This window comes from Drosophila erecta, unplaced genomic scaffold (genome assembly GCF_003286155.1).
Source record: "Drosophila erecta strain 14021-0224.00,06,07 unplaced genomic scaffold, DereRS2 tig00000000-arrow-pilon, whole genome shotgun sequence".
Classification (NCBI taxonomy): domain Eukaryota; kingdom Metazoa; phylum Arthropoda; class Insecta; order Diptera; family Drosophilidae; genus Drosophila; species Drosophila erecta.
Window position 1 is genome coordinate 2,031,250 of NW_020825194.1, and position 25,686 is coordinate 2,056,935.

At 36.4% G+C, this 25,686-nt stretch overlaps 6 protein-coding genes and 5 non-coding genes across 11 annotated transcripts; 7 read left to right on the plus strand and 4 right to left on the minus strand.

Moving 5' to 3' along the window:
• Positions 1-2,995: 2,995 nt before the first annotated feature.
• Positions 2,996-3,491, plus strand: LOC6555461 (cecropin-B). Its single transcript, XM_001981183.3, has 2 exons — positions 2,996-3,159; positions 3,220-3,491. The coding sequence occupies exons 1-2, from the start codon at positions 3,061-3,063 to the stop codon at positions 3,310-3,312; spliced, it is 192 nt and encodes a 63-aa protein (XP_001981219.1). The 5' UTR covers positions 2,996-3,060; the 3' UTR covers positions 3,313-3,491.
• A 51-nt stretch (positions 3,492-3,542) lies between these two features.
• On the minus strand, positions 3,543-3,980 carry LOC113564309 (sarcotoxin-1B-like). The gene is made up of 2 exons (XM_026980794.1): positions 3,825-3,980; positions 3,543-3,767 (listed from the first exon to the last, which is right to left on the minus strand). The coding sequence occupies exons 1-2, from the start codon at positions 3,909-3,911 to the stop codon at positions 3,654-3,656; spliced, it is 201 nt and encodes a 66-aa protein (XP_026836595.1). The 5' UTR covers positions 3,912-3,980; the 3' UTR covers positions 3,543-3,653.
• A 272-nt stretch (positions 3,981-4,252) lies between these two features.
• On the minus strand, positions 4,253-4,658 carry LOC26527116 (cecropin-A2). Its single transcript, XM_015153943.2, has 2 exons — positions 4,484-4,658; positions 4,253-4,424 (listed from the first exon to the last, which is right to left on the minus strand). The coding sequence occupies exons 1-2, from the start codon at positions 4,580-4,582 to the stop codon at positions 4,332-4,334; spliced, it is 192 nt and encodes a 63-aa protein (XP_015009429.1). The 5' UTR covers positions 4,583-4,658; the 3' UTR covers positions 4,253-4,331.
• A 904-nt stretch (positions 4,659-5,562) lies between these two features.
• Positions 5,563-5,970, minus strand: LOC6555464 (cecropin-A2). The gene is made up of 2 exons (XM_001981186.3): positions 5,797-5,970; positions 5,563-5,736 (listed from the first exon to the last, which is right to left on the minus strand). Exons 1-2 carry the CDS (start codon positions 5,893-5,895, stop codon positions 5,644-5,646), a joined length of 192 nt encoding a protein of 63 aa, XP_001981222.1. The 5' UTR covers positions 5,896-5,970; the 3' UTR covers positions 5,563-5,643.
• A 12,601-nt stretch (positions 5,971-18,571) lies between these two features.
• On the minus strand, positions 18,572-19,034 carry LOC113564835 (andropin). The gene is made up of 2 exons (XM_026983690.1): positions 18,861-19,034; positions 18,572-18,798 (listed from the first exon to the last, which is right to left on the minus strand). The coding sequence occupies exons 1-2, from the start codon at positions 18,954-18,956 to the stop codon at positions 18,694-18,696; spliced, it is 201 nt and encodes a 66-aa protein (XP_026839491.1). The 5' UTR covers positions 18,957-19,034; the 3' UTR covers positions 18,572-18,693.
• A 1,018-nt stretch (positions 19,035-20,052) lies between these two features.
• LOC6555466 (40S ribosomal protein S7) lies at positions 20,053-22,547 on the plus strand. Its single transcript, XM_001981188.3, has 4 exons — positions 20,053-20,155; positions 20,421-20,588; positions 20,657-20,989; positions 22,352-22,547. The coding sequence occupies exons 2-4, from the start codon at positions 20,421-20,423 to the stop codon at positions 22,433-22,435; spliced, it is 585 nt and encodes a 194-aa protein (XP_001981224.1). The 5' UTR covers positions 20,053-20,155; the 3' UTR covers positions 22,436-22,547.
• Positions 21,197-21,334, plus strand: LOC6555468. Its single transcript, XR_046860.2, has one exon. It is a non-coding gene; the product is annotated as a small nucleolar RNA psi18S-1377 (small nucleolar RNA).
• LOC6555469 lies at positions 21,459-21,597 on the plus strand. Its single transcript, XR_046861.2, has one exon. It is a non-coding gene; the product is annotated as a small nucleolar RNA psi18S-1377 (small nucleolar RNA).
• Positions 21,639-21,776, plus strand: LOC6555470. The gene has a single exon (XR_046862.1). It is a non-coding gene; the product is annotated as a small nucleolar RNA psi18S-1377 (small nucleolar RNA).
• LOC6555471 lies at positions 21,808-21,946 on the plus strand. The gene has a single exon (XR_046863.2). It is a non-coding gene; the product is annotated as a small nucleolar RNA psi18S-1377 (small nucleolar RNA).
• On the plus strand, positions 21,967-22,103 carry LOC6555472. The gene has a single exon (XR_046864.2). It is a non-coding gene; the product is annotated as a small nucleolar RNA psi18S-1377 (small nucleolar RNA).
• Positions 22,548-25,686: the final 3,139 nt, after the last annotated feature.

The following is a 25,686-nucleotide window of genomic DNA, read 5'->3' on the forward strand; positions in this document are numbered from 1 at the left end:
GTTTGCTTAACCATTTGTAATTACTTTTTTAGCCACTCATGTGCTGCTAGGAGGAATATTCCAATTTCATTTTCCATTCGCGAAACCTGCGAATCATTTCCTCAAGGATCTCCGATAATTTAATGTAAACTTTGCGGTCACGTGGCGCGACCTCCGCTCTCATGTAAGTAAATCAAAGCAAATTACCAGCCCAGCACACAAAATACATAACACAAAACACAAAACACAACAAGGAACACACATGGGCCATCCATCCATTTCAACTTTCAACCCAAAAAGGGTCGCAGTTCACAAGTGTTTTGACATTTGGACGCGTTTTGCGCCCGAAATGACCACCAACAAGAGGTGGACCCGGGCACAAGTCGATGGCCCAAGGGAGCCCTTACACTTGTGCCCAGATCCCGAGAATCTCCGGGAAAACTGTGGGAAAACCGGAAAAGCCCAGCCACCCTGGGAAAGTGTAATCAGCCTCGTGATGGCCACGAGACACATGTGCACATGTAAATTACGGGGATGTGAGCTAGTTTATTAATAAGCGCGTTATCCTGGGAGAGTCCTTGATGCACATTAAGCGAAGACGAAGATCTTCTAGGAGTTCATAGTGAATTTGATGGGTATGTAGAGTGCGATCCAGCGACTGATCAGCGGACTTCTGGCACAGAAGAATAGCCAAGAATGCGATGCCGATTAGGCAACTTTTCGCCACGAAACTTGTGCCTCTTGATTTAAGGAGGCATTTGCTCTGGTTGCAGGCTTTTGCGCATATCAACCACCATCTAATTTCAGCCATAAAAAAGCAACAACGCGGGGCAGACAATAGACGCGCGGCAAAGACAACAAATGAATTAAATCAGCAAGGGAGGCAGACACACAATGTGGCAAGAAGATATACTCTGTTATTCTGTGGCATGACTAGAAATGGGAATAGAGGCTGTGAGGAAGATGGGCGCCCTGTCAGGATATGCCACTAATTTCCTTAACAAGTAAAAACGCTTTATTCATCTTGGGCCTTGACTCCGCTTCCTTGCTGCTGCTTTCCGGTTCCTTGGCCACTCCGAAATGTAAATAAAATCGCTCGAATTAACCGCTGAGTGACAGCTACAAGTGGCAGATGGAGTCGCAAAAGGCGGGGAGCGAGTCCTGTGTCATAACCGCCAGGACTCGTCCTCATCCGCAGCCGCATCCTTCGAAGCAGCTAGTTGGTGAGTCCACGGAAGCGTAAGTAAGTCAGTAAATGCCGCAACTGGTTCCAAAGGACGGCTCAACTACTCAAATTGAAGGGAGCTATTCAGAGGACGGGTCTTAAATGATATTAAGGTGAGCAAAGAGGTTGCCAAGTGTGTTTTTCAGTAGTTTCAGCTGGCAATTTACAGTGCAAATACTTCTAGTCAAAACATACGCTTCTGTTTAATTCTAATCAATTTTTTAAGCCAAGTCGAGCTACTTTATACTTGCAAATAACTTGTATAGCTTTCATAATTCACCAGAGTGACTCACATGATCTTAAAGCAGGCGTCCCCGGAATCTAAATTCCCAATTCAGCCGATGAAGACGACCAACTGGATCTTTGAGCATCTTGGCCTTGCCTCCTCGATTGGCGAGAAGTCAGCAGATGCCGCCGGGGAACTTTTCCTAGGGGATTCACATTCGCGAAGACAGCGCAGCGCAAACTGATAAGCGGCAGGCTGATAAAGAAAGCCGCAATAAAGAAATATGGGCGCGGAAAGGGGGTGGGGATCGGCTCAATTACAGGTGTGCCGCTAAACTGCCAGCTTGATCGATCACTTGAGTCATAATGGGCATAAGATCTACTTGGTTGTGGGTTCTTTGTGCCTTTGGAGGTAAGAGAAATCACACACGAGGAAGTCCATTCATAAAACTTGTTCGTAGTAAACGTTGGTTACCCATTACTCATGGCATTCACACGGGGCATATTTTATGACTGCTTGTATGTGGAAAATTAGGCAATAACCCAGCTGGGGTCTTTACTTAAAGGAGACATTCTCCAAATACCCACAGGTATCTTAAAGATCTCAACGTCTGTAGAACAACATTCCGCCGAGTCACTTAACTTGACTTAAGTTCGAGGTATTGCGTATGTGTCAGTCGATCTAGTAGTTCTAACTCAATTCTGCGATCGTTCAACCCATTGAGTAATACTCAGTTGTTGTTTCCCCTTTTTTTGTTTTTTTGATCTGTTGTGGGGAAGCCAATGAAACGTGTTTGCTGATTAATCCAAATCAAATGTTTGGCGTTTTTTCCCGTACTTTTTCTGCGCGAATGTATTTTGCTTTTATTTATGGCATACATTATGCTGGGAGTGGACAATCAAGGGATTACTTACCTAAAGCCATGTTGATTGAGGGGATTTCTTATGTCCAGGAAATATCACACATCTGCAGTTGCTGTGTAAAGTTGTTGCCAACTCTCAGTTCTGGGCTATAGAATTATAGGCGGATAAAAATAAATATTTATGCACTGATGTTGTAGAAGTAAAGTTTAGTTTTTGTGGTTTAATTCCTGAGTTATTAATCCCGCTGATAAGTCAGTTCCATTGCGAGCTAAACCACTGATAATCGTGTTGTAAATATAGAGTCTTTTATACCAAAAAAAAAAAGAAGAAAAATATTAATAAAAATTAAAAAGTAATGCAAATGGCATGCTTGTTCTGCATACTTTACTTCTGTGAAATCTACATTTTTCTACATCTACATTTGTCTATTTACATCACTTTGTTATTTTAAATTAGGCCTAAATTATTTGTAAGCTACTTCAAAACATCTAAATGCAATGGTTCCCTAATACATTTATTAACAGAATTCTAAATGCAACAACTGATTCTGAAATACCACTTCAGTAAGTCATCTTGATGGCAGTTCCGATCTGAGTCCATCTGGTGAACTTGTGCCCCACAGAAAAAATCCCCGGCTGTGCAGCCGCAGCATCTGCTGGTATCGCTATATAAGCTCTATCTCTTCGATGTCCAGTCATCAGTCTCACAGTTCTCACTGCAACAGCTGAAGCTTCCTATCAATCCGGTAACAAGCCGACAATCCCGTCATGAACTTCAACAAGATCTTCGTCTTCGTGGCCCTCATCCTGGCCATCAGCCTGGGAAATTCGGAGGCTGGTTGGCTTAGGAAGCTGGGCAAGAAAATCGTAAGAATTTCTTTCTAAATTAAGAAATACAATACTAATTTGGACGTATTTTCCTTTTAGGAGCGCATTGGCCAACACACCCGGGATGCCACAATTCAGGTCCTCGGAATCGCCCAACAAGCCGCCAATGTTGCAGCCACCGCTCGAGGTTGAAACCAAGCTCAAACCGCTCTTGGCCAGCTCATTTCTCTAATTTATTACTAATTCACTGCAAGTCATTAGAAAAATTAAGATGCACAACGTTAATATTTAATGCCGATGTCAAATTATTACAATCTAATTAAGCGAACATTAATAAAAAGAAAAAAACAGAGTAATTAAATGGTGATAACGTATTCCTCCGTAGACTTATCAGCCGGGTTACTAAAAATAAAACTAGCGTCTTGAAAGTTCTTATCACTTAATAATTTTTGATTTTATTAAATATTCGAAGCATTACTTCATTACCATGTAAATTGAATGGCCAGACAAGTCCACTAAAATCTGGTAGAATGCTAATGTTTGTCTCCCCTGGCAGTGGCAGCAACATCCGCGGCTTTTTGGCCAACTTCAATGACCTCTAGTGCCGCGTTTTTGACGTACTGAAACGTCTGCTCAGATTTTTCCTTCTGTGGAAAGGAGTTTTAGTTAGATCGATGTGCGCTGTAAGATCAATGCCAACTTACCAAATCCGTCAGCCAACTGGCTTGCGACTGTTGCAAGTTGACAGCCAGGATGATGAACACGAAAAAGAAGATGTGCCTGAAGTTCATATTAAGTTATTTGTTTACAGACTGGAAAAAGCAGCCAGTGTTCGTTTGCTAATATTATTTTCAGACTGATGCTCAAAACTTAGACCTAAGTCTTTTATAGGCGAAAACATAAGTAGAACTATAAACTGAAATAGAGATAAGACATATTCGTGGGTTTCCCAGTCGAAAATATTATCAAGAGTATTTAAATCCATTTGAGAAGACCTTACAGCTAACTTTATTATTTTTGTCTATTTTTGGCACGTGCGCCTCAAAAACTATTGATAGGGTTCATAATACGATTGTCTGTTGTTCGAGCTCACAACACTTTGTTGAATATATGAATATAGAAGAGCAAAAAGTGTTTTTTTAAATGTTTTATTTACTTAGATGCATAAAATAAATACGATTTTTAAAATATCTATTAGATAGCCAACGTGGTCAACCTCGGGCGGTGGCTGCCACATTGGCGGCCTGTTGAGCGATTCCCAGTCCCTGGATTGTGGCATCCCGGGTGTGCTGGCCAACGCGTTCCTGTGAAAAAGAATTCTAGTTAGTTGACAAGCTCATATACAGCAAAAGATAGTGCTTACAATTTTCTTGCCAATTTTCTTCAGCCAACCAGCTTCGGATTGCCCAATGGCGATGGCCAGAATGAGGGCGATGAAAACGAAGATCTTGTAGAAGTTCATGGTGGTACTTTTTTGACTTGGGATTTTGCAAGAGTAGCTAGAGCTCTGATGTGGCTGTTGCACTGGATGGTGATCGACTGTTGATTGCAACTGCAAAGACGAGAGCTTTTATAGGCGAATCCAGGTGTATTCAGCGGCTGATAAGGCTCAGAAGGGGATTTTTATGGCTGAAAAGTACACGAGAGGAATACAATCCGCTCAAAATCACCCAGTCGAATGGGGGATTTTTTAATTTGATTCATGTGTGCTGGCTCACATGCCAAGAATTAGACAGAAAGCACCTTCTTTGTTTCGCATTTAATTAGAACCAATTGAAATTAAAACACTACCGAATTATTTGCGATAAGCAAACAACTGAATTTGAATGAGCTCTGAAAGGCGTATGTTACATTCTTATGATACAATACACAAAGAATATATAAACAAAAATATATTAATTTAGTTTATTACAAATATTCCCCAAACTTGGGTTTATCCCCTGGCAGTCATGGCGACTTTGGCTGCCTTCGTGGCGACATCAGCAACTTGAAGAGTGGTATTCAGAGAGTATAGACCAACGTCCTTCTGAGGATTCAAAATGTGAGTTGGAACCATCAATTCTTTCAGTATGGCTAGAGCTTACTAAGGTATCGAAGAAGCCAGCTTCCGATTGTTGCAAGTAAGTGGCCAGCACAAGGACAACTAAAATCCAGATTGTACTGTGGTTCATTTTGTTGTAATAGTGCCAAAAGTGGACTTAATTGTTTCAGCATGTACTAAGCGACTGATAATTGAAATAAAGAGTCCAGTCCCTTTATAGGCGAACCGAAATATATTTCTACAGATAACACACAATCTTTTATTTTCATTCCCCATCGAAAAAGAAGCAAAAGCTACAAACTATTCGGTGATAAGGTCTTCAGCATTGCGATTTGTAATATTCTGTATAAATAATGGAATTTAAAAGTTTTAAAAATAATGTTTGAATAGAAGATTGTATGTCCGTTTTTGAAATGGTTTTATTTACATAGAGCAGTGTAATAAATAGTTTTTTAATAAATAATTATAATTCATCTTCGTGGTCAACCTCGGGCGGTGGCTGCAACATTGGCGGCCTGTTGAGCGATTCCCAGTCCCTGGATTGTGGCATCCCGAGTGTGCTGGCCAACGCGTTCCTGTGAAAAGGGGATCTCAGTTAGTTTCCGGATTGGCGAATTTCAAAGTGCAGGACTTACGATTTTCTTGCCAATTTTCTTCAGCCAGCCAGCCTCCGATTGTCCAATGGCGATGGCCATAATGAGGGCGACGAAAACGAAGATCTTGTAGAAGTTCATGGTGATTTTTTCTTGATTGCTTTCTTAGGAGAACGTAAAGATATTGATATTGCAGTGAGGTCTGAGCGACTGATGGCTGAGATACAAAAGGCGAGCGCTTTTATAGGCGAACGGACAGCTTGAAAAACACAACGACAGATAAGACATGCACGGGGATTTTCGCAGAGAAAAGTACACTTAAGGTACCCAATCAGATTCAAATCACTGGGCACATTTCATTTCAGGGGATTTCAGTTCCATAATCTAAATATGAAAATTTGTGAAATCCTTAGAACGAATTTGGGCCAATCAAAATCTGAGATTTAGATACTCTTTTATTTCGAGACTTTCTTCTTGCGAAAGTAAAGTTGATTTCCTATACGAGTAGTCTTAAGAAAATCAGAAGTACATTTTATTTATTAAAAATTTTAGTTTATTTATTTTTATACCCGCTACTCGTGGAGTAAAAGCGTATACGAGACTCGTTTAAAAGTATGTAACAGGCAGATGGAAGCGTGCCCGACCATATAAAGTATATATATTCTTGAACACAATCAATAGAAGAGTCTATCTGGCCATGTTCGTCTGCCGTCTATCCGTATGTTTGAAACACACAAGTTTGAAAAATTTTACATTTTTTTTTGATTTTGTACGCAATTTCTACAGATATTCCAGAAAATGTTGAAAATTCTTCTTTCGCTAGCTGAGTAACTCGACTATCTTGTTTTTTCTAATGTTATGATGTAGAAATTCAAAAATGTACCAAGAATGAAAATCTAAGGTCCATAACTCAACCTATCTGAATCGGATTTTAAAGTGGCATACCTCTAAATGTTTCTGGAGCAATTCCCTAAAAAACTGCATTCATATTTAAAATTTAATTTTTTTTAAATTTTTTTGTAATTTTTTGATGTTATGATGTTGTAGAAATTCAAAAATGACCGAAGGCTGAAGTTCCAAAGTCCATAACTCAACTAATCTTAATCGGAATTTGAAGTGGCATGCCTCTAAATGTTTCTGGAGCAATTATCTATAAATCTGCATTCAAATTTGGAAATTTATTTTTTCGACATTTTTTTGTAATTTTTTGATGTTATGATGTTGCAGAAATTCAGAAATGTCCCAAGACTGAAGTTCCAAAGTCCATAACTCAACTAATCTTAATCGGAATTTGAAGTGGCATGCCTCTAAATGTTTCTGGAGCAATTATCTATAAATCTGCATTCAAATTTGGAAATTTATTTTTTCGAAATTTTTTTGTAATTTTTTGATGTTATGATGTTGCAGAAATTCAGAAATGTCCCAAGACTGAAGTTCCGAAGTCCATAACTCAACTTATCTTAATCGGATTTTGAAGTGGCATACCTCTAAATGTTTCTGGAGCTATTATCTATAAATCTGCATTCAAATTTGAAAATTTATTTTTTCAACATTTTTTTGTAATTTTTTGATGTTATGATGTTGTAGAAATTCAAAAATGACCGAAGGCTGAAGTTCTAAAGTCCTCAACTCAACTTATCTTAATCGGATTTTGAAGTTTCATACCTCTAAATGTTTCTGGAGCAATTATCTATAAATCTGCATTCAAATTTGGAAATTTATTTTTTCGACATTTTTTTGTAATTTTTTGATGTTATGATGTTGTAGAAATTCAAAAATGACCGAAGGCTGAAGTTCCGAAGTCCATAACTCAACTTATCTTAATCGGATTTTGAAGTGGCATACCTCTAAATGTTTCTGGAGCAATTATCTATAAATCTGCATTCAAATTTGGAAATTTATTTTTTCGACCTTTTTTTGTAATTTTTTGATGTTATGATGTTGTAGAAATTCAAAAATGACCCAAGACTGAAGTTCCAAAGTCCATAACTCAACTAATCTTAATCGGAATTTGAAGTGGCATACCTCTAAATGTTTCTGGAGCAATTATCTATAAATCTGCGTTCAAATTTGGAAATTTATTTTTTCGACATTTTTTTGTAATTTTTTGATGTTATGATGTTGTAGAAATTCAGAAATGTCCCAAGACTGAAGTTCCAAAGTCCATAACTCAACTAATCTTAATCGGAATTTGAAGTGGCATGCCTCTAAATGTTTCTGGAGCAATTATCTATAAATCTGCATTCAAATTTGGAAATTTATTTTTTCGACATTTTTTTGTAATTTTTTGATGTTATGATGTTGCAGAAATTCAGAAATGTCCCAAGACTGAAGTTCCAAAGTCCATAACTCAACTAATCTTAATCGGAATTTGAAGTGGCATGCCTCTAAATGTTTCTGGAGCAATTATCTATAAATCTGCATTCAAATTTGGAAATTTATTTTTTCGACATTTTTTTGTAATTTTTTGATGTTATGATGTTGTAGAAATTCAAAAATGACCGAAGGCTGAAGTTCTAAAGTCCTTAACTCAACTTATCTTAATCGGATTTTGAAGTGTCATACCTCTAAATGTTTCTGGAGCAATTATCTATAAATCTGCATTCAAATTTGGAAATTTATTTTTTCGACATTTTTTTGTAATTTTTTGATGTTATGATGTTGTAGAAATTCAGAAATGTCCCAAGACTGAAGTTCCAAAGTCCATAACTCAACTTATCTTAATCGGATTTTGAAGTGGCATACCTCTAAATGTTTCTGGAGCAATTATCTATAAATCTGCATTCAAATTTGAAAATTTATTTTTTCAATATTTTTTTGTAATTTTTTGATGTTATGATGTTGTAGAAATTCAAAAATGACCGAAGGCTGAAGTTCCAAAGTCCATAACTCAACTTATCTTAATCGGATTTTGAAGTGGCATACCTCTAAATGTTTCTGGAGCAATTATCTATAAATCTGCATTCAAATTTGGAAATTTATTTTTTCGACCTTTTTTTGTAATTTTTTTGATGTTATGATGTTGTAGAAATTCCATAATGACCCAAGGCTGAAGTTCCAAAGTCCATAACTCAACTTATCTTAATCGGATTTTGAAGTGGCATACCTCTAAATGTTTCTGGAGCAATTATCTATAAATCTGCATTCAAATTTGGAAATTTATTTTTTCGACATTTTTTTGTAATTTTTTGATGTTATGATGTTGTAGAAATTCAGAAATGTCCCAAGACTGAAGTTCCAAAGTCCATAACTCAACTTATCTTAATCGGATTTTGAAGTGGCATATCTCTAAATGTTTCTGGAGCAATTATCTATAAATCTGCATTCAAATTTGGAAATTTATTTTTTCGACCTTTTTTTGTAATTTTTTGATGTTATGATGTTGTAGAAATTCAAAAATGACCGAAGGCTGAAGTTCCGAAGTCCATAACTCAACTTATCTTAATCGGATTTTGAAGTGGCATACCTCTAAATGTTTCTGGAGCAATTATCTATAAATCTGCATTCAAATTTGGAAATTTATTTTTTCGACCTTTTTTTGTAATTTTTTGATGTTATGATGTTGTAGAAATTCAAAAATGACCCAAGGCTGAAGTTCCGAAGTCCAGAACTCAACTTATCTTAATCGGATTTTGAAGTGGCATACCTCTAAATGTTTCTGGAGCAATTATCTATAAATCTGCATTCAAATTTGAAAAATTATTTTTTCGACATTTTTTTGTAATTTTTTGATGTTATGATGTTGTAGAAATTCAGAAATGTCCCAAGACTGAAGTTCCAAAGTCCATAACTCAACTAATCTTAATCGGAATTTGAAGTGGCATGCCTCTAAATGTTTCTGGAGCAATTATCTATAAATCTGCATTCAAATTTGGAAATTTATTTTTTCGACATTTTTTTGTAATTTTTTGATGTTATGATGTTGCAGAAATTCAGAAATGTCCCAAGACTGAAGTTCCAAAGTCCATAACTCAACTAATCTTAATCGGAATTTGAAGTGGCATGCCTCTAAATGTTTCTGGAGCAATTATCTATAAATCTGCATTCAAATTTGGAAATTTATTTTTTCGACATTTTTTTGTAATTTTTTGATGTTATGATGTTGCAGAAATTCAGAAATGTCCCAAGACTGAAGTTCCGAAGTCCATAACTCAACTTATCTTAATCGGATTTTGAAGTGGCATACCTCTAAATGTTTCTGGAGCTATTATCTATAAATCTGCATTCAAATTTGAAAATTTATTTTTTCAACATTTTTTTGTAATTTTTTGATGTTATGATGTTGTAGAAATTCAAAAATGACCGAAGGCTGAAGTTCTAAAGTCCTTAACTCAACTTATCTTAATCGGATTTTGAAGTGTCATACCTCTAAATGTTTCTGGAGCAATTATCTATAAATCTGCATTCAAATTTGGAAATTTATTTTTTCGACATTTTTTTGTAATTTTTTGATGTTATGATGTTGTAGAAATTCAGAAATGTCCCAAGACTGAAGTTCCAAAGTCCATAACTCAACTTATCTTAATCGGATTTTGAAGTGGCATACCTCTAAATGTTTCTGGAGCAATTATCTATAAATCTGCATTCAAATTTGGAAATTTATTTTTTCGACATTTTTTTGTAATTTTTTGATGTTATGATGTTGTAGAAATTCAGAAATGTCCCAAGACTGAAGTTCCAAAGTCCATAACTCAACTAATCTTAATCGGAATTTGAAGTGGCATGCCTCTAAATGTTTCTGGAGCAATTATCTATAAATCTGCATTCAAATTTGGAAATTTATTTTTTCGACATTTTTTTGTAATTTTTTGATGTTATGATGTTGCAGAAATTCAGAAATGTCCCAAGACTGAAGTTCCAAAGTCCATAACTCAACTTATCTTAATCGGAATTTGAAGTGGCATACCTCTAAATGTTTCTGGAGCAATTATCTATAAGTCTACATTCAAATTTGGAAATTTATTTTTTCGACATTTTTTTGTAATTTTTTGATGTTATGATGTTGTAGAAATTCAGAAATGTCCCAAGACTGAAGTTCCGAAGTCCATAACTCAACTTATCTTAATCGGATTTTGAAGTGGCATACCTCTAAATGTTTCTGGAGCAATTATCTATAAATCTGCATTCAAATTTGGAAATTTATTTTTTCGACCTTTTTTTGTAATTTTTTGATGTTATGATGTTGTAGAAATTCAGAAATGTCCCAAGACTGAAGTTCCGAAGTCCATAACTCAACTTATCTTAATCGGATTTTGAAGTGGCATACCTCTAAATGTTTCTGGAGCAATTATCTATAAATCTGCATTCAAATTTGGAAATTTATTTTTTCGACCTTTTTTTGTAATTTTTTGATGTTATGATGTTGTAGAAATTCAAAAATGACCAAAGGCTGAAGTTCCGAAGTCCATAACTCAACTTATCTTAATCGGATTTTGAAGTGGCATACCTCTAAATGTTTCTGGAGCAATTATCTATAAATCTGCGTTCAAATTTGGAAATTTATTTTTTCGACATTTTTTTGTAATTTTTTGATGTTATGATGTTGTAGAAATTCAAAAATGACCGAAGGCTGAAGTTCCAAAGTCCATAACTCAACTTATCTTAATCGGATTTTGAAGTGGCATACCTCTAAATGTTTCTGGAGCAATTATCTATAAATCTGCATTCAAATTTGGAAATTTATTTTTTCGACCTTTTTTTGTAATTTTTTTGATGTTATGATGTTGTAGAAATTCCATAATGACCCAAGGCTGAAGTTCCAAAGTCCATAACTCAACTTATCTTAATCGGATTTTGAAGTGGCATACCTCTAAATGTTTCTGGAGCAATTATCTATAAATCTGCATTCAAATTTGGAAATTTATTTTTTCGACATTTTTTTGTAATTTTTTGATGTTATGATGTTGTAGAAATTCAGAAATGTCCCAAGACTGAAGTTCCAAAGTCCATAACTCAACTTATCTTAATCGGAATTTGAAGTGGCATGCCTCTAAATGTTTCTGGAGCAATTATCTATAAATCTGCATTCAAATTTGGAAATTTATTTTTTCGACATTTTTTTGTAATTTTTTGATGTTATGATGTTGCAGAAATTCAGAAATGTCCCAAGACTGAAGTTCCAAAGTCCATAACTCAACTTATCTTAATCGGAATTTGAAGTGGCATACCTCTAAATGTTTCTGGAGCAATTATCTATAAGTCTACATTCAAATTTGGAAATTTATTTTTTCGACATTTTTTTGTAATTTTTTGATGTTATGATGTTGTAGAAATTCAGAAATGTCCCAAGACTGAAGTTCCGAAGTCCATAACTCAACTTATCTTAATCGGATTTTGAAGTGGCATACCTCTAAATGTTTCTGGAGCAATTATCTATAAATCTGCATTCAAATTTGGAAATTTATTTTTTCGACCTTTTTTTGTAATTTTTTGATGTTATGATGTTGTAGAAATTCAAAAATGACCAAAGGCTGAAGTTCCGAAGTCCATAACTCAACTTATCTTAATCGGATTTTGAAGTGGCATACCTCTAAATGTTTCTGGAGCAATTATCTATAAATCTGCATTCAAATTTGAAAAATTATTTTTTCGACATTTTTTTGTAATTTTTTGATGTTATGATGTTGTAGAAATTCAGAAATGTCCCAAGACTGAAGTTCCAAAGTCCATAACTCAACTAATCTTAATCGGAATTTGAAGTGGCATACCTCTAAATGTTTCTGGAGCAATTATCTATAAGTCTACATTCAAATTTGGAAATTTATTTTTTCGACATTTTTTTGTAATTTTTTGATGTTATGATGTTGTAGAAATTCAGAAATGTCCCAAGACTGAAGTTCCGAAGTCCATAACTCAACTTATCTTAATCGGATTTTGAAGTGGCATACCTCTAAATGTTTCTGGAGCAATTATCTATAAATCTGCATTCAAATTTGGAAATTTATTTTTTCGACCTTTTTTTGTAATTTTTTGATGTTATGATGTTGTAGAAATTCAGAAATGTCCCAAGACTGAAGTTCCGAAGTCCATAACTCAACTTATCTTAATCGGATTTTGAAGTGGCATACCTCTAAATGTTTCTGGAGCAATTATCTATAAATCTGCATTCAAATTTGGAAATTTATTTTTTCGACCTTTTTTTGTAATTTTTTTGATGTTATGATGTTGTAGAAATTCCATAATGACCCAAGGCTGAAGTTCCAAAGTCCATAACTCAACTAATCTTAATCGGAATTTGAAGTGGCATGCCTCTAAATGTTTCTGGAGCAATTATCTATAAATCTGCATTCAAATTTGGAAATTTATTTTTTCGACATTTTTTTGTAATTTTTTGATGTTATGACGTTGCAGAAATTCAGAAATGTCCCAAGGCTGAAGTTCCGAAGTCCATAACTCAACTTATCTTAATCGGATTTTGAAGTGGCATACCTCTAAATGTTTCTGGAGCAATTATCTATAAATCTGCATTCAAATTTGGAAATTTATTTTTTCGACATTTTTTTGTAATTTTTTGATGTTATGATGTTGCAGAAATTCAGAAATGTCCCAAGACTGAAGTTCCAAAGTCCATAACTCAACTTATCTTAATCGGAATTTGAAGTGGCATACCTCTAAATGTTTCTGGAGCAATTATCTATAAGTCTACATTCAAATTTGGAAATTTATTTTTTCGACATTTTTTTGTAATTTTTTGATGTTATGATGTTGTAGAAATTCAGAAATGTCCCAAGACTGAAGTTCCGAAGTCCATAACTCAACTTATCTTAATCGGATTTTGAAGTGGCATACCTCTAAATGTTTCTGGAGCAATTATCTATAAATCTGCATTCAAATTTGGAAATTTATTTTTTCGACCTTTTTTTGTAATTTTTTGATGTTATGATGTTGTAGAAATTCAAAAATGACCAAAGGCTGAAGTTCCGAAGTCCATAACTCAACTTATCTTAATCGGATTTTGAAGTGGCATACCTCTAAATGTTTCTGGAGCAATTATCTATAAATCTGCATTCAAATTTGAAAAATTATTTTTTCGACATTTTTTTGTAATTTTTTGATGTTATGATGTTGTAGAAATTCAGAAATGTCCCAAGACTGAAGTTCCAAAGTCCATAACTCAACTAATCTTAATCGGAATTTGAAGTGGCATGCCTCTAAATGTTTCTGGAGCAATTATCTATAAATCTGCATTCAAATTTGGAAATTTATTTTTTCGACATTTTTTTGTAATTTTTTGATGTTATGACGTTGCAGAAATTCAGAAATGTCCCAAGGCTGAAGTTCCGAAGTCCATAACTCAACTTATCTTAATCGGATTTTGAAGTGGCATACCTCTAAATGTTTCTGGAGCAATTCTCTAAAAAACTGCATTCAAATTTAGAATTTTATTTTTTTTGAAATTTTTTGTAATTTTTCTGATGTTATGATGTTGTAGAAATTCAAGAATGACCCAAGACTGAAGTTCTAAGGTCCATAACTCAACTAATCTTAATCGGAATTTGAAGTGGCATACCTCTAAATGTTTCTGGAGCAATTCTCTAAAAAACTGCATTCAAATTTAGAATTTTATTTTTTTTGAAATTTTTTGTAATTTTTCTGATGTTATGATGTTGTAGAAATTCAGAAATGTCCCAAGACTGAAGTTCCAAAGTCCATAACTCAACTAATCTTAATCGGAATTTGAAGTGGCATGCCTCTAAATGTTTCTGGAGCAATTATCTATAAATCTGCATTCAAATTTGGAAATTTATTTTTTCGACATTTTTTTGTAATTTTTTGATGTTATGACGTTGCAGAAATTCAGAAATGTCCCAAGGCTGAAGTTCCGAAGTCCATAACTCAACTTATCTTAATCGGATTTTGAAGTGGCATACCTCTAAATGTTTCTGGAGCAATTCTCTAAAAAACTGCATTCAAATTTAGAATTTTATTTTTTTTTAAATTTTTTGTAATTTTTCTGATGTTATGATGTTGTAGAAATTCAAGAATGACCCAAGACTGAAGTTCTAAAGTCCATAACTCAACTAATCTTAATCGGAATTTGAATTGGCATACCTCTAAATGTTTCTGGAGCAATTCTCTAAAAAACTGCATTCAAATTTAGAATTTTATTTTTTTTGAAATTTTTTGTAATTTTTCTGATGTTATGATGTTGTAGAAATTCAAGAACGACCCAACACTGAAGTTCTAAGGTCCATAACTCAACTAATCTTAATCGGAATTTGAAGTGGCATACCTCTAAATGTTTCTGGAGCAATTCTCTAAAAAACTGCATTCAAATTTAGAATTTTATTTTTTTTGAAATTTTTTGTAATTTTTCTGATGTTATGATGTTGTAGAAATTCAGAAATGTCCCAAGACTGAAGTTCCAAAGTCCATAACTCAACTAATCTTAATCGGAATTTGAAGTGGCATGCCTCTAAATGTTTCTGGAGCTATTATCTATAAATCTGCATTCAAATTTGGAAATTTATTTTTTCAACATTTTTTTGTAATTTTTTGATGTTATGATGTTGTAGAAATTCAAAAATGACCGAAGGCTGAAGTTCTAAAGTCCTTAACTCAACTTATCTTAATCGGATTTTGAAGTGGCATACCTCTAAATGTTTCTGGAGCAATTATCTATAAATCTGCATTCAAATTTGGAAATTTATTTTTTGACCTTTTTTTTGTAATTTTTTGATGTTGTAGAAATTCAAGAATGACCCAAGACTGAAGTTCTAAGGTCCATAACTCAACTAATCTTAATCGGAATTTGAAGTGGCATACCTCTAAATGTTTCTGGAGCAATTCTCTAAAAAACTGCATTCAAATTTAGAATTTTATTTTTTTTGAAATTTTTTTGTAATTTTTTGATGTTATGATGTTGTAGAAATTCAAAAATGACCAAAGGCTGAAGTTCCGAAGTCCATAACTCAACTTATCTTAATCGGATTTTGAAGTGGCATACCTCTAAATGTTTCTGGAGCAATTATCTATAAATCTGCATTCAAATTTGGAAATTTATTTTTTCGACATTTTTTTGTAATTTTTTGATGTTATGATGTTGCAGAAATTCAGAAATGTCCCAAGACTGAAGTTCCAAAGTCCATAACTCAACTTATCTTAATCGGAATTTGAAGTGGCATACCTCTAAATGTTTCTGGAGCAATTATCTATAAGTCTACATTCAAATTTGGAAATTTATTTTTTCGACATTTTTTTGTAATTTTTTGATGTTATGATGTTGTAGAAATTCAGAAATGTCCCAAGACTGAAGTTCCGAAGTCCATAACTCAACTTATCTTAATCGGATTTTGAAGTGGCATACCTCTAAATGTTTCTGGAGCAATTATCTATAAATCTGCATTCAAATTTGGAAATTTATTTTTTCGACATTTTTTTGTAATTTTTTGATGTTATGACGTTGCAGAAATTCAGAAATGTCCCAAGGCTGAAGTTCCGAAGTCCATAACTCAACTTATCTTAATCGGATTTTGAAGTGGCATACCTCTAAATGTTTCTGGAGCAATTCTCTAAAAAACTGCATTCAAATTTAGAATTTTATTTTTTTTTAAATTTTTTGTAATTTTTCTGATGTTATGATGTTGTAGAAATTCAAGAATGACCCAAGACTGAAGTTCTAAAGTCCATAACTCAACTAATCTTAATCGGAATTTGAATTGGCATACCTCTAAATGTTTCTGGAGCAATTCTCTAAAAAACTGCATTCAAATTTAGAATTTTATTTTTTTTGAAATTTTTTGTAATTTTTCTGATGTTATGATGTTGTAGAAATTCAAGAACGACCCAACACTGAAGTTCTAAGGTCCATAACTCAACTAATCTTAATCGGAATTTGAAGTGGCATACCTCTAAATGTTTCTGGAGCAATTCTCTAAAAAACTGCATTCAAATTTAGAATTTTATTTTTTTTGAAATTTTTTGTAATTTTTCTGATGTTATGATGTTGTAGAAATTCAGAAATGTCCCAAGACTGAAGTTCCAAAGTCCATAACTCAACTAATCTTAATCGGAATTTGAAGTGGCATGCCTCTAAATGTTTCTGGAGCTATTATCTATAAATCTGCATTCAAATTTGGAAATTTATTTTTTCAACATTTTTTTGTAATTTTTTGATGTTATGATGTTGTAGAAATTCAAAAATGACCGAAGGCTGAAGTTCTAAAGTCCTTAACTCAACTTATCTTAATCGGATTTTGAAGTGGCATACCTCTAAATGTTTCTGGAGCAATTATCTATAAATCTGCATTCAAATTTGGAAATTTATTTTTTGACCTTTTTTTTGTAATTTTTTGATGTTGTAGAAATTCAAGAATGACCCAAGACTGAAGTTCTAAGGTCCATAACTCAACTAATCTTAATCGGAATTTGAAGTGGCATACCTCTAAATGTTTCTGGAGCAATTCTCTAAAAAACTGCATTCAAATTTAGAATTTTATTTTTTTTTGAAATTTTTTGTAATTTTTCTGATGTTATGATGTTGTAGAAATTCAGAAATGTCCCAAGACTGAAGTTCCAAAGTCCATAACTCAACTAATCTTAATCGGAATTTGAAGTGGCATGCCTCTAAATGTTTCTGGAGCTATTATCTATAAATCTGCATTCAAATTTGGAAATTTATTTTTTCAACATTTTTTTGTAATTTTTTGATGTTATGATGTTGTAGAAATTCAAAAATGACCGAAGGCTGAAGTTCTAAAGTCCTTAACTCAACTTATCTTAATCGGATTTTGAAGTGGCATACCTCTAAATGTTTCTGGAGCAATTATCTATAAATCTGCATTCAAATTTGGAAATTTATTTTTTCGACCTTTTTTTGTAATTTTTTGATGTTATGATGTTGTAGAAATTCAAAAATGACCCAAGGCTGAAGTTCTAAAGTCCTTAACTCAACTTATCTTAATCGGAATTTGAAGTGGCATGCCTCTAAATGTTTCTGGAGCTATTATCTATAAATCTGCATTCAAATTTGGAAATTTATTTTTTCAACATTTTTTTGTAATTTTTTGATGTTATGATGTTGTAGAAATTCAAAAATGACCGAAGGCTGAAGTTCTAAAGTCCTTAACTCAACTTATCTTAATCGGATTTTGAAGTGGCATACCTCTAAATGTTTCTGGAGCAATTATCTATAAATCTGCATTCAAATTTGGAAATTTATTTTTTCGACCTTTTTTTGTAATTTTTTGATGTTATGATGTTGTAGAAATTCAAAAATGACCCAAGGCTGAAGTTCTAAAGTCCTTAACTCAACTTATCTTAATCGGATTTTGAAGTGGCATACCTCTAAATGTTTCTGGAGCAATTATCTATAAATCTGCATTCAAATTTAGAAATTTTAGTTTTGTAATTTTTTTTTAATATTTCTAATGTTATAATGTTGTAGAAATTAAAAAAATGTTCCAAGGCTGAAGTTCCAAAGTCCATAAGTCAACCTATCTTAATCGGATTTTTAAGTGGCATTATTGAAGAATGTTGTTATATTTTTTTCCTTTTTTATTAGTCTTGTAAATTTCTATCGATTTTCCAAATATCGTTTTACTACGCCCACTCTACCGACCACAATTCGCGCGTTTGAAATTTTTTTTTGCATTTTGTTTACAATATTTCAGAAAGTGTTGAATATTCTCGTTTGCACTTTCACTAGCTGAGTAACGGGTATCTAATAGTCGGAGAACTCCACTGTAGCATTCTATCTTGTTATTTGAAGTTTTGACATGAACGTTTATTCATATTTCAAGTGATTAGTCACAATACATTTCAAAAGGTACTAAATAAATTTTTGTAAACTCAATAGGCAGAAAATTATAGTAAAATATAATTGTTCACTGAGCACGTACGAATCTGATAATATATTTAATATTTTATTATGAGCGCAAGCGTCATGTACATTCCGGTCTATATCAACTAAGTTAACTACATTTTAGAATATTCCGTTAGTTAGGTTTGGGTGGTTTTGGTTTCTTGTTGTTTCGGTATAATCATGTTTTCTAGGGGCTTAACCAAACCAATGCCCGTTTTAGCAACATTGTGTATTACATTTTCCTGTAAAAATAGAAATGTTTAAGCTTCAATGTATTATACAATTGTTTACAAACGAAACAAACCATTTTGTCAATAATATCAACAAAGAAAGCATCCGATTGACCCACGCTGATGGCCAAGATGAGGGTCAGGACGACAAGGACCAAGAAGTATTTCATAACTGGATCGTTGGGTTTTCCGAAAACGAATTTTGGGGTGTAATAATAAAGGGAATTTTGAGACTGAAGATTTGGACTGAAAAGCAAGTGGTTTTATAGGCAATCAACCCACCGAAAAACGTTAGCAATAATAATTAGGCTTTAAATTTGTACTGCAATATGCTTAAAAACAAATTACACGTGCCATCGCATTTCAATACATTTAAGGGTTTTATTCAAGAGTAAGTTTCTTGGAAGTAGATAAAAACTTAACATTTAATAATGTTCTTTAGTTCCAAATGTCAAATGGCACTGGTAACTATCATCCATCCTAGTAATTCCGAAACAAATTTAAAATATGGAAAGAGCGTGGACAAAACATAATCTTTCATTTCCATTCCCAATCGTTTAAAATTTGTTTAAATTTGTTTATTTCATTGGCTATTTGTTTTATTAACGGCTACTGTGGAATCACTTGCGCCCTCTGTGAGGCTTAAATAGCGGGGCTTAAAATGGGCTTAAAAGTCCCAATCGTTTAAAATTTGTTTAAATTTGTTTATTCTGTTTTTTTTTTTGTTTATTTGTTTATTGGCATAGGAGTTTAAAAAATCCTTGAAACTATTTGTTTTATTAACGGCAACTGTGGAATCACTCGCGCCCTCTGTGGGGCTTTAATAGCAACCTTAGTGGAGACACACACCGTAACAGCATGGACAGTAACCTTAAAGTAACCTATCGATATATATGTCGAAGACTTTTATTATTTCATTATCTTAGACAAAAAGTGATCGGAGGTATATTAGGTATTATTAACTAAAAATAATAAGAAATAAGAAAAGAAAATAAGAAATAAATCTTTAAAGTTTAATATTAAAATTTGAACAAATATGAACCCATAGTTGCATAAAATGTTATCGATACTGGCTCATATTTGCGTTGTATATACTCTTCGCTCAGATTTATCGATATATTCGAGCAATACATTAAATTCCTGAAACATGTCAAATAAATATAAAACAAATCTCTGTAATTCGTGTTGTTTTACTTTGTTAAATATGATAACTTAGGCAATTTGCCGGCTGTCTGCCTATTTATTGCCTGTGCGCCATTATCGATAGTATCGAGCAAGCATCGCGCGTGCCGCATCGATAACAACTAGCTCTTTGTTCCACCTCTACGTCGTGGCTCGACTTCCTTTCCTGTCAAAATAGTCGACAAAGGTGGTACTTTTTTTCTTACGCCGCCGAAAATGGCCAAATTGCGCGCCCGCCACAACGCAGTGCAGCGAAATAATAAGAGAAAAAGCCACAGCGACAATGGCCAATGGCGATTTTCGAGTGAATCCAGTGAAATGCTGGCGAATTAACGCCGATTGCCGGCGATTAGTGATTGCATTGCGTTGTGTGGACGCGGCTTCCCCCAAATTCCGAATTGTGTTTGTAATTGAAACCGAAAACCTAAAATACCGGTGATGCACATTTGCAGATGGCTATCGGCTCCAAGATTATCAAGCCCGGCGGCTCGGATCCCGATGACTTCGAGAAGTCCATTGCCCAGGCGCTGGTGGAACTCGAGGCCAACAGCGACCTGAAGCCCTACCTGCGCGATCTGCACATCACCCGTGCCCGCGAGATCGAGTTCGGCAGCAAGAAGGTGAGTAGCCCATGGTGTACATGTTGTGCCGCCGGTAGTAATCCATAACCCACCCTCTCTGCGCACAGGCCGTCATCATCTACGTGCCCATTCCACAGCAGAAGGTGTTCCAGAAGATCCAGATCATCCTGGTCCGCGAGCTGGAGAAGAAGTTCTCGGGCAAGCACGTCGTCGTGATTGCTGAGCGCAAGATTCTGCCCAAGCCCACGCGCAAGGCCCGCAATCCTCTCAAGCAGAAGCGTCCACGCTCCAGGACTCTGACCGCTGTGTACGACGCCATTCTCGAGGATCTGGTCTTTCCCGCCGAGATCGTGGGCAAGCGCATCCGCGTCAAGCTGGACGGCTCCCAGCTGGTCAAGGTGCACCTGGACAAGAACCAGCAGACCACCATCGAACACAAAGTAAGCATAGAATCCAACGTCCAACTCAAAGCAGAGTGCATCGTGTGTCTAGCAGCGCGTACCCTCGATATTTGGGCCTTCCCTGCCATGGAGCCCAATCTTCGCCAGGGGACGCAGAGCAGCCAGGGCCAATTACTCGTTATTGCAGGCATTAGAAGCCATTGCGGTCCTGCATCTCCAAATATTGGTCACAGTTGATCTGATACACCGTTCTTGTGTTTTTCGCTGGTTGTCTCACCAAAACCAGTGATTGTCAAACAGAACGTAAATTAATGGCAGCTATCACTCCACAATGTTGAGCCTAACTACCACGGCTACTGCATTACTTTCCGGCTCGCCACATTACCACGTCTTCAAATTAATACTTGAAACCAAGCACTAGAATCACAAGTCAAATGGAAATGGGGATCCTCGATATAATGACATTTTATAAGGAGTTTATAAGGCCAAATGTACAAGTAACTGCCCATCGTTTTTGTGTTATTTGCTGGAAGTTATATCCAAAGCCAGTGATTGTCAAACAGAACGTAAATCAATGGCAGCTATCACTCCACAATGTTGAGCCTTCCTCCCACGGCTACTGCATTACTTTCCGGCTCGCCACACTTCCTCGGAACAACCTATCTTTTGAAAGCCTTGGCTTCTGCTACCGTTCTTGTGTTATTCGCTGGATGTTTCCATGGTCTAGCGAGCGTCAAACAGAACGCATACTGAAGCAACGAATCACTCCACAATGGTGGGTCTACTTCAGCCAGGACTGCATCATTACTAAAGGCTTGCTACAGCTGAAAAACTGCCAGAACTCCTGATTGTAAATACCGTTCTTGTGTTATTCGCTAAGCGATCACCCAAGCTCAGCGATTGTCAAACAGAACGTAAATTAACGGCCGCTAATCACTCCACAATGTTGAGCCGACTTGCCACGGCTACTGCATTACTATCCTATGCGCCACATTTGAATACTTCGGTCTCTATCTCCGTTCTTGTGTTATTTTCTGGACGTTCTTCAAGTCCAGCGATCGTCAAACAGAACGCACAGCAAGGCAACGAATCACTCCACAATGGTGGGTCTACTTTACCAGGACAGCATCATTACTTAAGGATTGCAACATTCATAGTATCTATTATTAGTTTAAACACACACGATGCGCTTTGAGTGCCGCCTATTTGCCTCCCGAGCGCCGTTTAGTTTCCTGGTGCCTTGGGACTTCCTATATAAGCGGAAGATAAATCCAGCTTGCCGCACGATATCTTCGCTGCAGTACTTTCTGCTGCAGCGGAGGTGGCGGTGCTGTACACTGCAATGAATAACTGAATTCCCGTGATGATGTCCACTAACATGTGTTGTTTCTCCCCTGCCAGGTCGACACCTTCACCTCGGTCTACAAGAAGCTGACTGGTCGCGATGTTACCTTCGAATTCCCCGACAACTACCTGAATGTCTAGAGCGGGTTCTCGTTCGAGAGTAGCACTGGTTCGCCGGTTCATCTGGGAATATGAGTTTTTTACATGAGCTAGAGAACGTGAATAAACATTAAACAATCTAAAACTAAGCAAACTTCCAATTAAGCCAACTCGCTCTCGTTGTCCTGTAATTAATCAGCGCTAAGCGCCGTTACCCCAGGGTCTACATGTGCTGGATTTGTAATCCTTTCAAGCAGCAGTATCCTGCTGGGATGTGCCACATGCTTTGATTAGGGGCAGCCATAAAAGGGGTTATTACATGGCAGGCTGATGTCTGCGCAACTGCTTAATTAAAAAGTTGACGCACGTTCCTGTAAATAGATTACAATTGTAGCCTTTTATTGAGACTCGCACGTGTGGCGAAAGGGGTTAATCTTGTGGCTACATTTTCCACTTGGCGCCTCTCATTTGCATACCCTGTAATTATGTCTTTTGAATAATCACGTGTGATTGTCGGTGGTAGCAACATGGAGGGTGTGGGTTTCTGGCACTGATTCATTTTTGGGAAAAGAAAGCTTTTCAACATGGAACACCCCATGAAAAGCTTTTTACCCGCCATATTTGAATTCGCCACATGTTCATTATGGTGCAGCTACAGTTCGCTATATGAACTCTTCTGAACAAACCTTTTCAATACCCTTAATTGTATATAAGAAGTGTATAGTTTTGATTAATTATGATAATACCATTTTACGATTTAACCATAATCTGGGTTACTCTTTTATTCACATCATTGATTTGATCTGCCAATTAATCGATCCTTCTGCAAGAATACCACAATAGTTTGGTTTCATTGGGGCATTAGTGCATTCCTGCCCATTTAAGCTGTCCAAGTCGATTGATTGCAGTTTTGAAATTCAATTAGAAGCCACCGCCAAATCACGCAATTCAACAATTCCGAAATGTTACACGAGCTAAGGGCAAACAATGGAAACCACAAATCGCTTGTGTACTACAGCGGGTTAAAGCCCCAGGACTGACAGGACATGGACATGGAAGTGAACACGAAAGGCTTTAAGTTCGGGAGTAGCGAGTGTAGTTTTGGCCACAACAAGGGCTCGCGCTGAACTTTCGATTTCCGACAAGTTGTTGACGTAGTCTGGGGAACTCCCGGTGGGTGGCGAGACAGAAGGTACAGGAGGTGCGATGACAAGTTGGAGGGATCCTTGGGGGAATGTGGCTCGCCGGCTATCGGCGATTCTATCTAAATGACCCCGCCGGGTCATCTATTATTGATGGTGCCTAATTGTGCGCCGTTCTAGACGAACGGTTATCATTAGGGGTGTTGGTTTCCAGATGGAGTGGGTGGTGTGGTGGCGTGTTCGTCCTTGTGTTCGTTCGCGATAACGCGCCGTTCCGTCTTGGGCAACTCGATTCCACGCCCCTAATTAAAACGCTGCCCACACACTTGGGCAAATGGACTGAGGGCACTTTGTATGTAGATTTTATTTGACAAAATGTTTATGGCATTCGCAATTCGTTTACCACCACATCAAATCCTGTCGCTGGAAGCGGGAAATCCCAAACACATCCAGGGAACTCGGCGGCTGTCCTATATCACAAAATATTGTCATCTCCCGCCGATGGCGACGGATTTCTGAGTCACTCCACAGTGCCAAGTTCATGGGCTCCATGAGAGTCACAATCTGCAATGAGCGGCGTTTATATATGGCGGCAATATAATATGCGGGTGTTCAATCGACATTATGGTTTGCAAAGATTGAGCCATTATTCATTGTTTCTTAAAATAATAAATTAGCACAACGCACTCATAGTTCTACATTTGTTGTGTAATAAATTAAAAAAATAGTCATTATAAATAAATAAATCATTTGTAGAAATATGCTCAGAAATGCTAACTTAACCAAGTCTGACTAACTCACTTTTCTGTATCAGAGCGAGCAGTTGACTCAAGATTAAGGGCCACGAAACCGTATGAAACATGAAGTTGATTGAGGGATTGATAAAATATTTTTAAATGGTTTGGTGATATTTATAAACCAATTTCAGTACGGCAGATAAGTCTGCTGCTGTGGTGGCCAGTATATCAGCTTATCGGTTCATCGACTATAAGATAGTTACTTTACGATGGGCAGAATCGGTGGGGTAAGCACTATGCGTTGCGCATAGACGGTTGAAAATGTCGTTCAACAATGACTGCCATGGGCCAGACGTCCACTGATAAGCCGCCGATAAGCTTGGAGCTACATAGTTACTACTTTCAACTGGCGAGCTCCCACAGGCAGCACAGTTGCGATCGCACAAGTATGCCCAGAATTTCGTGCCTCGCTGAGTTTTCTATATTTATCCAGAGATAGCGTTACATCATGCCACACAGCGAAGATGTTTTACGAAAGCAAGCTATAAATTACAAATTATGGATTTCATTAGAGGGAGACGTTTTCTTTATAAATGTATGAAGCAAAATTTAAAGGGCTTATCGCGGATAACAAAAAAACACTTTCCGGTTTTCAAAATGGGCTTCGAAAAAAGCACAAAAACCTCTCGAAAAGCGAGTCGCCATCCCTCTCTTTCAATATTATTATCTCCAGGCGAAACATGAAAATATGGTAGGCAGTATTAGAAACAGAAAAGCAGGAAAGCAGATAAAAGCGACACGCCGATAATGATGCCACTGCCAACAAACAGATTGAGAGAAATAGTTGCTGCCCTCCCGCTCTCTGGGAAAGTGGGCCAGTAGGAAAAGTGGGCACCAGCAACTGGGAACTTGGCCGATATGTACGGCTCTGGGATCTCTGGCGATGACGAAATGCGGCACTCGCAGCCGCAGCCCACTGCTCGTATACGTGTTGTGGGCTCCCACTTGGCCACTCGCATTGAGTATACCACCCGTTGCCGGCTTCGCTCGGCCGACTGTTGCTGCTCTGCCGGCGTCTGCGCCGGCGCTGGCGTGTGCGCCAACAGCTCTGTCACCGCTGCCGCCTACTCACTGCTAAATACCCTGCAAAAGCAAGCACTTGGGTCCTTCTTCTTGCATCACAGTAATATTTGTACACCACTTTACGTGGTCATCATCAGCACAAGCTGAAGTAAAAGTAGAAGTAAATTGGAACGTAGGGCATTCCGCGTGCGCCTACAACCCATAGTTTTTCTCAGAGTTGGCCATGTTCCGAAGCGGCAGCATTGACTTTGAACCGAGAGTTGTTTGTGTAATGTTTACGGAATGTGTGAGCACAACAGAGAATGCAAACATAGGGGGTGGACTGAAGGAG